Source organism: Arachis hypogaea, chromosome 19, assembly GCF_003086295.3.
Source record: "Arachis hypogaea cultivar Tifrunner chromosome 19, arahy.Tifrunner.gnm2.J5K5, whole genome shotgun sequence".
NCBI lineage: Eukaryota > Viridiplantae > Streptophyta > Magnoliopsida > Fabales > Fabaceae > Arachis > Arachis hypogaea.
In genome coordinates this window covers 153,012,587-153,025,354 of record NC_092054.1, presented here as the reverse complement: position 1 = coordinate 153,025,354, position 12,768 = coordinate 153,012,587, and the positions used below count along the sequence as shown (strand labels likewise).

Sequence of the window (12,768 nt, the reverse complement as noted above, 5' to 3'; positions counted from 1 at the left end):
ATAACAACAAAATTTATAAGTTATAATTTATAATTATTTTTAATATTATCATTAATAATCATAAAAATCAATACCTTATCATTTTTAGTAATTTTTAACCGATCTATTAATAACATTCTTTACACCTAATTACTTGTTCCTAAAAATCTTAATATTTTTTCAAGCCAAATATTTTAAATAACAGTAAAAAAAGCTAATCAACCATCTATTCTGCTCTTTTTTTTTTTCTCTAAGTGCATAAATCCAATTATTAAAAGGCTACTTAAGATTACTTAAAATTGTCTACCGTCTATCTGACGTATACAACTAAATACATTACACGTGCCCAATAAATTTACAACTAATAAACAAATGAAATATATGTTCTATCTCTTTTTTACATAATATACAAATAATATCATTTTGACCAATTATACTTGGATGATATAATCTTTTTTAAGTGTTGACCCATCCAATTAAAGCAAACCAAGCTAAGAATCCAAAATTGTATTCATGAATCTAAGAAAATCTTTGTTAAAATATAATTAAATCAATTCTCATTAATGCATAATAATTTATTCGCTAAGGACACATCATTAAATGAAATTTCGAGTGAGAAAATATCGTAAAAAACCAATATATATTTGTGAAGCATCATTAGTTCCATGTTGATAATTTTATTTTTGTCTTTGCAATTCTTCCCCATCGTTTCTAAGCCCTTTGAGGGAAGAAAGAAATGGGAATTGAAGCTTCAAGGTTATGATCATCAACATGGACATAGTCATAGTCACACCCTAAAACACAAGTTGAATCCCCTTGTGCTAGTAATAGTCACAAAAACCTTGTCAACATATACATTGTTACTGGCCCATTTAGCTCTTTGTATCATCATCCTCCTCATCATAATAATAACTTTAACTCAATCTTGCAAAAACTCAACACCACAAAATCTCAACTTGCTGCTAGCTATTCACTTTTGTCTGAACTTCACCGTAGGCTCAACTCAACTAACCTTTTTGTCCAACAAGACAAGAAATATTCTAGAAACAACAATGGCGAAAGGTCTTCGAATGAAGAGCTTAATCTTGCACTTGCCTCTTACAAGCTCCCTTTCGGATACTCGCAATGGATAGGATAGGATCAGATGAGATTCATTCTCCAATTGGCGCGGTGTGTTTGAGGTTCCAAGATGAGTTGAACCAATACATGTCATATGACATAGGAGGTGAATGCCTTGCAGATGAGGTGTTTGCACAAATGCTTGTGTCAAAAGGGTGTGAGCCACTCCCTAAAAGAAGGTGCCATCCCAAGTCACCAAAAGATTTTGTTGAGCCAAATCAAGATTTGCAAGATAGCCTTTGAGAAATTCCACCAGATAGCAACATTGTTTGGGATCCTTACACTTGTAAGAGTCACAAGTGCCTCATTGAGAGGAAGAACAATAAAGGGTACTGTAAAGATTGCTTTGATCTACAAGGAAGGGAAAAGGGTAGGTGGATCTTTGATGATGGTGGACTTGATTTTGGGATAGACCAAGTTCTTGGGACGAAAAGATCCGACAGCACGATCCATATCGGACTTGACATTGATGGTGGAACAGGGACATTTGCCGCAAGGATGAAAGAAAGGAATGTGACAATCATCACAAGCACACTGGATTTGGACAGTTCATTCAGCCACTTCATTGCATCAAGGGGATTGACTCCAATTCATCTCAGCATATCTCAGAGGCTTCAATTCTTTGAGAACACACTTGATATTGTTCATTCCATGGAATTCATAGGGAATTAGTTGCCAGAGACTATGCTTGAGTTTTTTCTATATGATGTGTATAGGGTGTTGAGGCCAGGGGAAACTTTCTGGCTTGAACATTTCTTCTGCTTTGGATCACATGTTAATGGAACTTATTTGTCAATGTTTGATAGAGTTGGGTTCAACAGATTTAGATGGCATGCTGCAAAGAAGCTTCATCATGATGGGATTCAGAAGAATGAATGGTACATTTCAGCATTATTGGTAAAACCAGTGATTTGAGGTATGCATGAGAATATAATGCTCAAGATAAATTAGTGAACCAAGATTTGTGTGACAATTATCTTGTGAATTAGTGAAAGTTTATGTTAATATCTTTCTTGTAGGCCAAAGACTCTTAATTTCTTCTCTTAATATGCACAGTACATTCTTTTTGGTAAACACAAGAAGTTTATGATTTTTCATTTTTGGCAATAGTCAAATTACTATAACTATAGTAAATATATAACTATTATATTAAAAATTTAAATTTTATATTATCTATAAAAAAATTAATTAGAAATCTTGTTGTGTAGTTAAACCTATTTTTTAATTATATTTAATACTATTGTACACAGTTTGAAACACAGATCTTTAGGTCCAACAAGTGGATAGCTCAATTATATATATGGAACTAGTACCTTTTTTTTTAAAAGAGTAATTTTATGCTAATTCAATGAGGAAATCAGCAAATTGCTATAGTATAAACATTCAATTATTATTCCGTGGCTTGTAAACAAAGTAAACCTTTATTAAAATTTACATCCAAACATGAAATTCTCGTGTATTAGCTGATTGAGATTTTCTTTATTCAATTTTTTTCTCTTTATTCTCTCTTTTTTTTTTTTTTTTGCAGAGGAAAAAATATTTATTACAATGAAAAAGTTAAAAAGTTAAAAACTTAAAATAGTTAAGGAAGATAATTCTATTACTGATAACTTAGTTAACTTAGCTGAGGAAGTTAATTCTGTTACTAATATACCAGATTTTTATTATAAAACAATATTAAAAAGTTATCATGAATATTTCAAGTTTTATTCAATTGTGAATTTAAATCGTTATATATGAATATATAGTGTCAGTTAATCAGTTAGTTTTTAATCCTGTAAATAATATGCGTATCTTTGAAGTCATCAATAATAAAAAAGATAAGTATATAACTAATTGAAAATAAAAGAAATTAAAAAGAAAATTTAATCATAAACTATTCCCAGCAAAGTACATATATATATATATATATATATATATATGCATATGCTCTATAAGTCTTAATAACTCTATTTAAGTTCTATAAGAAAAATAAAAAAGAAACAATAGAGAACCCTAGTAATCTATTTTGTAGGAGGTGCACATGCAGGTGCATTGAAATTATTGATTTGCACAAAGACTATTGAATGAGGTGCAACTTTGATCGGAGAAGAAGAAGAAGCATCAACAATCTTTGGTTTAAGCTCTGGAATTTCCTTCGACTTGGTAAGTTCTAATGGAGTTCCATTCAAAAGCACAACATCACTTTGAATGTTTCCATCTTTAGGTGTCAAGTGGTACTCTTCCCTTTTCAATGAATCCATCAAATTCACTGTGTTTATTCCTTCTGATGCCAACTCCTCCGGATAAAGATTCATGTCATTCACAAGGGACACATCGAAAGATGTTGAATTCTCCATGTTTATTAGTAGCAATGTGATTCCGCTCTGAGACAATAATTAGTTCGACAATATGTTATAATTTTTAAAAAATTATTTTAAAATAAAAAAATAAAATGTATAAATGAAATTATTAACTTACCCCTTGTTTAGAACAATGAGCATATGTACGTAGATATGGTGAACTATCATGAGAAATAGAAAGTACATTGGTTCCCATAAGCCGATGCCACAAAAGTGCTCTGTTTAAAGAAAATAAAATTGTTATTCATTCAAAAATGACATCTAATTTAACTACTTATATAAATATGAATGAATATATATGACATACCCATAATAATCTGGATTAGGAATGAATGATGTTGTATTTAGCAAAGCATAGTTTCCTCCAATCAAAGCTTGTCTACAATAAACTTTGTGGTTGAAGGTTGATGTCATACCCAATTGGTCCAAATACCTATAGTTATTATTAATTAAAAAAATTATTAAAAAAGAGAGAGCTGAAATTCAATTTAAAATAAAAAAAATAAAACTTACCAAAAGCCATTAACAAAAGTATGTGATACATCTTTGCCTCCACTATTATAAGCTCCACCAGATTCTCCAACCCATGCTCCAGCCCATGGTGTGAATTCCTTCACAGCCGTTGAAACATCCTTGAAAGTTTGTGCAATTTTGCTCAAGAAATATGGGTCTTGAACCTTGCTAATAAGATCCCTATCAACACCTATATAATATAATTTTATAATACAATTGTATTCTTAGAATTAAACAAATTAATCAAGCAACAAAAAACATTCTGAATTATTAAACGTACCAGCACCAAGGTTATAAATGTGATGTGTAACTCCATCAATGACACCAGGTCCAACATGTTGCAAGAAGCTATCAAACCATTCTTTACCATAAAATCCAGCTGGACCCATCACCTTTGGTCTTGTTGTGGCATTTGGGTATAATGAGTTAATTATGTGCCTTAGTTTTGTGATATCTTTTGCATATTGAACACTATCTATTCTTGCTGATACTCCTTCAGAGCATAGCTCGTTTCCTATATGATTAATTAGCACAAGATGTTAAATTTATAAAAAATCATGGGTAAAAATTAAATTAGTAAATTATAAAAATTAAAGGGTTTCAATTTAATTTGATACCTAATTCATATGAGTCTATATTGTATCCTTTTGAGACAGTGTACTTCATGAGGCTTATGGCATTGTTTGGATTCCAATCTCCCTTCCAGTTTAATTGGTCTTCCTTGGAATTTTTCTTGCCAACGAGTGCGTTTAAGCCAAATGTAAATTTGACACTGCAAATTATAAGTGAATAAGATAAGATAAGATTGATTGTTTGTGAAGTAATTATAATAATATTGAGAAATTAAAATAATATATATATTAATTAATTAATTACCCGGTTTTGTTCAAAAAGTGATTCACTTCATCCCATCTCTTCTTGGGAAGGCATCCAACACTGAATCCAAACAAGCCGTTCTCTTTCTTTCTCATAGTTGGACAGTGCTTTTGCTTTCCAAATTGGTAAATAATTTGATCTTGTAGTGAACCTCCTAATCTAATCCTCAGAGGATTGAATGCTGCAACAATTTTAAAAGCAATTAAATGGTTGGATTAATTAGAATAATACTACACATTCAAATATTTTTGTTAACTAAATTTAATTAAGTTAGTCTAACATAATAAAAATCAGTTATAATTAATATATATTAATTAAAATGGTTTGAATTTAGAGAAAATATGACTTGCCTTTGATTGCATTTGAGAGTATCGTGTTATTCAAGTCCTGTAAAAAGGTTGCAAAAACAATAATTAATTATCATTATGATATTTAAAAATGCATACAATATTCTGAATGGTAATGTACAACAATAGTATCGAACAAAATAAATAAAATACCAAGTTGAGAATTCCAGCTTTTCCCCATGGACATTGGTTATAGTCACATTTATTAGATGGCCACCAATCCAATGTTGCACATATGAAATTCTCATCAGTTGTAGCAATGTTTGTGACCCCTTTCACTTTAAGCTTCACATCTTCTGATGAAGAAAAAGAAGGACAAAATAATACTAAGAGACCTAAAAAGAGAGCTACTTTCACACACTGATTCACACCCATTGTGGAACAAAAATAGAAGAGAAGATACTATGAATAATTTCTATTGATGTTTATTATATGATTTATATCATCGGTATCTACTATTTATAGTGTTAGTAGTGTGGTTAGCTATAACTACCTTTAAGTGAATAAATATTTTTAAATCTAAAAGATATGTTTATCTTAAATAATTTAAAATTTAAAATTATATAAGCGTTTGTTTAGATGTCATTAAATAGATAAAAAAAGATATTTTTTTAATGAAAAAAAAAATTTAATATTTTTGACAAATTTTAATAGTAAAAGTACTAAAAAAATAAAAAAATATATTTTTTGAAAAACTAAAATTTATATTTTTTTTAAAAGATCTTTTTTGCTTAGAAAAAAGATATTTTTTACATAATAAATAAATAAATAAATATTTTTATCTTATTTTACCCAAACATAATTGATAGATAAAAAGATCTTTTTGTAAAAGATATTTTTAAAAAATATCATTTAAAAAAATATCTTTTCGAAAATGGTATCCAAATAAGCCTTAATTCGATTTTTGTGAAAATTAAATTTAATTTTTTTGTATGAATTTTTTTTATTATTTTAAATACTCGCTTCTTAAATTTAATTTGCGCAATTGCTCTAATCTCTAGTTTATTTATTTTTGTATGAGGTGCTATTTTATATTTTTTTATTATAATATTTGGCTCAAATTTAACTTTTCTTTAACAATATTTTTATTTCATTTCCTCAGATTTTTTTTTAAAAGTTTAAAAACCTGGGCAAAACGCCAAAAAAAAAAAAAACAGAAAAATCACTCTAGGAATAATTTTTTTAATATAAAAATATGTTTTAATTAATTTATTTATTTACTGTTTATATCCTTGATCAATGATCAAGAATTATATAGTAACCTAATATGTGTTTTAAGCATTTAATATAGGATGGGAGATTAGAACACTCTTACGGTTAAATTAGTCTAAATATTTTAAATGTCTTTTAAATTAATGATATCTTAATGTGTGTGCTTTTATAATAGCTAACTAGGTTATATTATATGTACATCAAAATCAGCTACCAAAGTCAGCTATTAGTATAAAATATATATTAGAATATAAATACACATTAAAAAAAAATTAAACCACACATGTATTTATACATAAATACATTAATGACTGATTTTAGTGGCTGATTTTAGTGTACAAATAGCATTTTTTTAGATAACTTATATATTTGCAGAAGTTTGAATTGGATTCATCTCATCATATTATGAACAAATGGCATGATCAGTCAATTAGTAAGATTTATTACTTTGGCCCAATACACATATCATGATATATTGATATTTATGGTATACAATTAAAATACAAAGCTTGTTAAAAAAAATAACAAGCTCTGGTTATTCATAAAAACTACTTACATCAAGATTAAGAGTGCGCATATCCTAAATCAAGACATTAATCATAGTAGATGAAAGCTGGTGTTTTCAGAATTCTTGAGAAAAACATTGGTTAAAACCATTTCTGACTGTAGCGAAGTCCTCAGTAGCTTCACACCCTATAAAACAAAACATAAAATTCAACTGAAGATATCAATCAAAATTTTCCAAAAAATAAACAAATAAATAAATAACTATATAAAAGCTTCCTCTTGTTATTACCTCTGGCATCCCCAATTCAACAACCTTCTCCTTCAAGACACCAACATCCTTAACACTGAACTCATTAAGCATGGTGATGCAAGATATGGTTGACATTGGCTCAATCACCAAATCATCCGTCACCGTATATGTCACAACCTCTTTCACAAATCCATTGCTGTTAAAAGAAGAATCTTTGACTTGATCGTTCTTGCTTATGTATTTGACTTCTCTGGCCATATAACCAAACCCACACGCGCTGCATTTAGAGTTATACAAATCTGTAACCGTATAATTGCTGCAACTTCCGCATCTGTACAGCTTCAACGGGATAGACTCCGATTGACCTTCACCGCCGCCGCCATTTGGAGGGAGAAGAGCAGAGATGAGAGGTGAAGAGAGAGGAATCTTAGGGTTCAAGAGAAAATGTTTAGGTTGATTTGGTTGTAAGTAATAACTGTCGTTTAGGGTTTCGACGCTCTGATATAGATTCCCTATGCAACCAACCGCTCCTTTGGTGGTTAAGAGCTTCACTACGGTGGCCAGTGGCAGCTGAAGTAAGTGGAAGAGGAAGTCCACCACTTCTTTGGATGCTTCCGCGAAGAGAACTTTCTCGCGCTTTGTGTCAACGAGGAGCTTCATGTTCAGTTTTGTAGTGGACGCCATTATCATCATTCATGAACCAACAAGGTGCATCATAATGTATTTATTTTGGGGGAATAAATGCTTTTCTAACTGGGTAAGTTTTCTAATAATTAACTTTTATTTTGTAAATAAAGTTGAATTCCTTTTTGATACATATGATTCATTTCTTAACACATGAAGTTCTCTTTTCTCTTTTTTGCTTTTTTTTTATCCTACCCTATGACTAAAACTTGAAAGATAAGCGCAAGAAAAGGACCTTCAAAAACGTATTGGTTATATAAGAATACAACTATATACTTATAATATATTAGAAGAATAAAACAGATAGAGTTGTGAGCTGTATCTGATTAAAAGAACAAAAATAAGATTAACATTGAAAAGTAGCAACTGAAAATTTGAAATAATAATATCAACAGAAAGATTCAATAGTTTCAATAATAATGCAATGTTTTACAAGTATCATGTTGAATAATCGTTGGTTATGTATCATATTTTTACAACTAAACTTGAGCTTTGATTCCAAAGATAAATAACCGGCTATTATTTATTCATTCAACAATAACTTACAACATGGATTTTAACTCAATTATAAGGTTACAATTCTAGCTCATTAACTGTTCAATAGCAATAGCAATAGCTATTAGAATAAGATCATTGATCAAAGCATGAGCCAGGACCAGTAGGTGCAGTCCTACCATAGAAGTTCGTCACAGGAGCAGCTGCAACCCCTCTTCTATTCAACAAGCATCTGAAGTATTGCAACCGCGGCAGCGTCGTAATGTTTATGTTTCTAGTAGTATGATCTCTCGGACTCCACAGGCGTTCTGCGCGAAAACACGGACCGGTTAATGAGCTAGCTAGAATGGTAACTTTGGTAACCATCTAGACAAAGTAAATGCATTTCAATGGAGAAACTGAATGGCTAACCTGCTGCAGCAGCAGCTCGAGGCCATATTGTTTGCTGAACATCTGATGTATCCACCGTCTCGCCCCACATGCAAACTTCTCCTCCAAGTACAAGCTTTTGTTCCGAAACTTTTCGTATTCCTTCGAGTGGCTCGGCAGTATAGACATCTTCCCATGGTACATCTAGATGGTCCAAATACCAGACACCTTGGTTGCTGAAAATGCACCTGAAACCTTTTGCAACTGCCTTTGGACAAACTCCAGGGCCCAACCTACAGTCATCAAGTGAAGTTCGGTATTCTTAGACTCCAACAGCTGAGTTTCATGCGAAATAAAACAAGATAGATGAAAATTCACCAGTTATGAACTACAGTCTGCGGATGGAGCTTAGCTGGAAATGAGTTGAAGGTTTCTTCCCTGAGAAGTCAGAGGAAAGAAAATGTCAAGTTGAAATATGTGCCTACGCTTTAAGAAGATGATGTTATAAACATATAAATATGTGTAAATTAGAAACACTCGTTAAATATATAAATATTTTCGATACAAAGAATGAGTTTACAGAACTATGAGAAGCATCCATGATATGAAAAAAATAAGAGTGATATGGATCTTACCAGTTTACAGGACTCCATCTTTTTGAAAGAGCTATCTCTTGGGCCTTCAGTACAAAATATTCATATGCCGCTTTGGGAGTCAAGCGGTTCTGAGAAAGCCTGAATTGGAGATTTAGTCAAAATAAAGAAAGGATTTTCAAATCATGACATTGTGCTTAATACATTGACAATCAATCAGATTCATGAATCAAGATAGTTAGTTCACCAGATTGCAATGTATGACATCAAACACAGCAACACAAGCACTTGGTAATTATTATATCTCATCATCACATTTGGCATTTTGTTTGAGTTTCACTAATTTGTTGGATTTTAATGGATTTACTACATTAGGCATAAAATTAATGTATGAATATGACAGGTTAAGGTTGTTACCAGTGAGTCACTTGAGAAGTATTGCTCCAGCAATCTGCCAAAATAAATCGGATTTTTGTCAATTAGCACTTTAACAAAATAGCTTAAGATAACCCTAAATCTATTAAAGTCTATCATTTACTGTAATCGCTAATACTTAGAAATGTCTTGAAGTCGCACACACGGTCACTGTTAAACATGTTATCATAATAGAAATCAACTTTACATTCTGCTGTTGTTGAAAATGGTTCCTGGGCCCTTGCTTATTAGCTTAAGATATTACTATATTAGGTCAAGTAGTTCTTGCAAGAAGAAAGTCATTCATGCTGACCTGTATTAACTTCATCACCACCCAAATGAAATAGCTCAAATGGAAATATTTTTCTCATATCTGTAAAATTCAGAACAAGAGAAAGACATAACATTAATTCACGAGATCAATGTAAATGGTCAGGAAGAAGGATAAAGTAGAAGAAGCATTTAGTCAAAATATGCATATGACTATATGAGTAATTTATTCACGACATATATAGGAAAACTAACCTGACAAAATTCCAGAAAGGACATCAAATGTAAAATTCTTTGAAACGTCTAGTGGCTCCTTACATGAGGGTGATGGCCAAAGACTAGGATATCCGACACCCCTAAAAAAAGATAAAAAGAATAATAAAAAAAATCAAACATTTCTGATACACAATACCATCAAGCTATCAGATTTAAAAAAAAAAATTATGACACTAGCATTACCATGATGCTGCATGACCAGGGACATCCACTTCTGCCATCACATTTATACCTGTGATATTCCATGAAAGTGCTTATGAAACATATTCAGATCGATAGAAAGACGAAACTTGGAAGGAACATAGGAAAAACAAAACCAAAAAGAGAATTCCAAAATCAAGATCCAGATAGATAAAATGCAGCAAAAAATATGAAATGGAAACTTCAAAAGGAATTTGAAGCTGCCTCACCTCTCATTTTTGAAAAGCTTCATGGCAAGACACATGCAACATGAAAAAGAGCATAATATTAGTCAATTGTAGAGAAAGAAAGATGACTCAAAGAAGGCAGTTAAATATTTTGGACCCCCTTTCCTTTGACTGGTTTCTAGCAATTTCACTGTCTAAATTTCCAGTTCAAAATTTATTCAGATTGCAGAACTAGATGGTTGCAACATCATGTATATTGCTAGTTTGAACATGTTTTTTCCCAGTCGTACATCCCCTTGTCATGTACGATTATGAAAAAGACAAAATATATATATAGGAGAAGCCTTTAAATCTAACTTATTGGTACGACACTGAAGAAGGTAAGTCTTACTTGACAATTTCATATGCATCCTCCACAGTGTAACGTTCCCATTTTGTGTAAGAACCTTTCCACAGATTTGGAAATGAAGGCACCTCTAGAGGAAATGACTGCTCGTCTATGATATGCCAATGCAGAACATTCTAGCAAGCATGAGTTTTTCATATCAACAGGGCATGAAACAAATAACAATGTGTGCTAGTTAGCAGATGCCTGTATTTTCAAAGTTTCACAATCATCTTTGAGGGAAGAAATGAAAAAAAAAAAAATGTAACATCTATCTTACAAGCTTAGCATATGACATAGATTCAATTATCTGCTTAATCACATCAATTGGTAAATAGTGCCTTGATGTATCTGCAAAATTAACAAAAACCCAAGAAATGTATCAATAACCTCATATTATAGCATATAGACACAAACAGAATACAGAATTCCCTAAGTTACACAATCTTGGCTCACCCAACATAAGCCCGCGGTATGCAAATCTAGGTTTATCCCGGATGGACCAAGGCGCCTTGTTTATTTGTACAGTTTTAGATGTGTAGTCAAACGAACACAACTGACTGAATGTCTGGTGCACCATGAAAGAGGCAAAAAAATTAATGAAACAGGTGACACATAACTCAACAAGAGTTGCAAATTTGTCAATCATCTATAATGTTGGGTGCATACTCAAGGTGTATTATCCATACACAATATGCATAAATGCTAGAATTTCACAAATAAATTCAATCAAATTGCAGAGATATGCAGAGCAGGTAACGAATTCCATGAATAGTATCGAGAAAATGCAAGCCTATAGTATGAAGTATGTATTTACATAGGTGTTAAAAAACATTAATTTACATATACAACTCCTATAATCAGACAAGAAACCATCTCATCAAAGCATCAGTATAGAGAACCATGACTGAGTTGCAAGTTGTATAATCTATTCATACCTCTAATCCACGCAATGCACCAAAAACAGTGTTTGCCTACAATAAATCAAAACAGCAAAAAATATATATATATATTAGATTACACAACTAAAATTCAACTCAAACAACAAATAAAAGTTAAAACCCAAAAAACACACCTCAATTGTGACTACTCCGGAATGCAACTCGGCATTTGAAACGAACAAACTATAGCTTTCATCCACTCCAAGTTGAAGCTGCAACACAGGCCAAGATATCAAAGTTCCCACTCTGAAAAATCAAAACTTTATCCAAACCCACAAAATAAAAAGGCACATTCACAGACCTGGTCGCTGTGGGATTGAACATTGATCTGCAATTTGGAAACATCATAGGTAGTCCTGAGAGTTCTGAGAAAACCATAGCGATCAGAGTGCTTGAAGACGATCCCTCTGTACCTATCAAACGCCGCCCTGAGAATGGCGGAGGAGGCGGCATTTCCGGCGAGAGAGAGGGCAGGGTCGACGGAGAGAGTGTCATTGCCGAAGGTGAATGCGGCAGGGAGTGGCCAAATGAAAGGTAGCGAAGCCGAAGAGCGCGGTGTTGGGTTGAGTGTTCCAGCAGCAACAGCTTCAGAGACGCAAAGTGTAAAAGCAGTGAAGAAGAGTGCGCATGCAAATGCCGTGTGCCACGTGAGTAGGGGCCACAGCTTCATGGCTCTGAAGAAGAAGAAGAAGAAGAAGAAGAAGAATGTGAATGGGGTTTTGAGTTGCTGGAACCAACTACATTAATGGTAATGGCATGTGATTAGTGGAGTTGTTGAACTTAGAAAGTGAAGAGGAATCTGAATCTGAACCTGAAAATACATGAAAC

The 12,768-nt window shown here is 32.2% G+C and overlaps 3 protein-coding genes and 1 pseudogene across 3 annotated transcripts; 1 reads left to right on the top strand and 3 right to left on the bottom strand.

Moving 5' to 3' along the window:
* Nucleotides 1-644: 644 nt before the first annotated feature.
* On the top strand, nt 645-2,194 carry LOC112779117 (probable methyltransferase At1g29790; annotated as a pseudogene).
* Nucleotides 2,195-2,794: 600 nt separating this feature from the next.
* On the bottom strand, nt 2,795-5,006 carry LOC112779116 (heparanase-like protein 2). Its single transcript, XM_029295819.2, has 7 exons — nt 4,830-5,006; nt 4,571-4,725; nt 4,234-4,467; nt 3,954-4,143; nt 3,748-3,873; nt 3,559-3,658; nt 2,795-3,464 (listed from the first exon to the last, which is right to left on the bottom strand). The coding sequence occupies exons 1-7, from the start codon at nt 4,922-4,924 to the stop codon at nt 3,102-3,104; spliced, it is 1,263 nt and encodes a 420-aa protein (XP_029151652.1). The 5' UTR covers nt 4,925-5,006; the 3' UTR covers nt 2,795-3,101.
* A 1,829-nt stretch (nt 5,007-6,835) lies between these two features.
* On the bottom strand, nt 6,836-8,169 carry LOC112776130 (uncharacterized). The gene is made up of 2 exons (XM_025820155.3): nt 7,185-8,169; nt 6,836-7,081 (listed from the first exon to the last, which is right to left on the bottom strand). Exons 1-2 carry the CDS (start codon nt 7,836-7,838, stop codon nt 6,986-6,988), a joined length of 750 nt encoding a protein of 249 aa, XP_025675940.1. The 5' UTR covers nt 7,839-8,169; the 3' UTR covers nt 6,836-6,985.
* A 48-nt stretch (nt 8,170-8,217) lies between these two features.
* Nucleotides 8,218-12,768, bottom strand: LOC112776129 (beta-hexosaminidase 1). The gene is made up of 15 exons (XM_025820154.3): nt 12,242-12,768; nt 12,075-12,152; nt 11,938-11,973; nt 11,456-11,567; nt 11,280-11,350; nt 11,006-11,136; nt 10,657-10,673; nt 10,430-10,478; nt 10,226-10,326; nt 10,014-10,073; nt 9,704-9,737; nt 9,329-9,427; nt 9,072-9,131; nt 8,736-8,986; nt 8,218-8,632 (listed from the first exon to the last, which is right to left on the bottom strand). Exons 1-15 carry the CDS (start codon nt 12,608-12,610, stop codon nt 8,460-8,462), a joined length of 1,641 nt encoding a protein of 546 aa, XP_025675939.1. The 5' UTR covers nt 12,611-12,768; the 3' UTR covers nt 8,218-8,459.

Excerpts from the sequence above, each read along its gene's own strand:
- LOC112779116 (XM_029295819.2), bottom strand. The coding sequence starts at position 4,924 with ATGAGAAAGAAAGAGAACGGCTTGTTTGGATTCAGTGTTGGATGCCTT. Across the intron at positions 4,144-4,233 it reads CATTTATAACCTTGGTGCTG|GTGTTGATAGGGATCTTATT; the intron begins GTACGTTTAATA and ends TATATTATATAG. Across the intron at positions 3,659-3,747 it reads CCTAATCCAGATTATTATGG|AGCACTTTTGTGGCATCGGC; the intron begins GTATGTCATATA and ends TTCTTTAAACAG.
- LOC112776130 (XM_025820155.3), bottom strand. The coding sequence starts at position 7,838 with ATGATGATAATGGCGTCCACTACAAAACTGAACATGAAGCTCCTCGTT. Across the intron at positions 7,082-7,184 it reads TTGAATTGGGGATGCCAGAG|GGTGTGAAGCTACTGAGGAC; the intron begins GTAATAACAAGA and ends TTTGTTTTATAG.
- LOC112776129 (XM_025820154.3), bottom strand. The coding sequence starts at position 12,610 with ATGAAGCTGTGGCCCCTACTCACGTGGCACACGGCATTTGCATGCGCA. Across the intron at positions 11,137-11,279 it reads CTATGTCATATGCTAAGCTT|AATGTTCTGCATTGGCATAT; the intron begins GTAAGATAGATG and ends CATGCTTGCTAG. Across the intron at positions 9,428-9,703 it reads ACTTCTCAAGTGACTCACTG|GCTTTCTCAGAACCGCTTGA; the intron begins GTAACAACCTTA and ends TCTCCAATTCAG.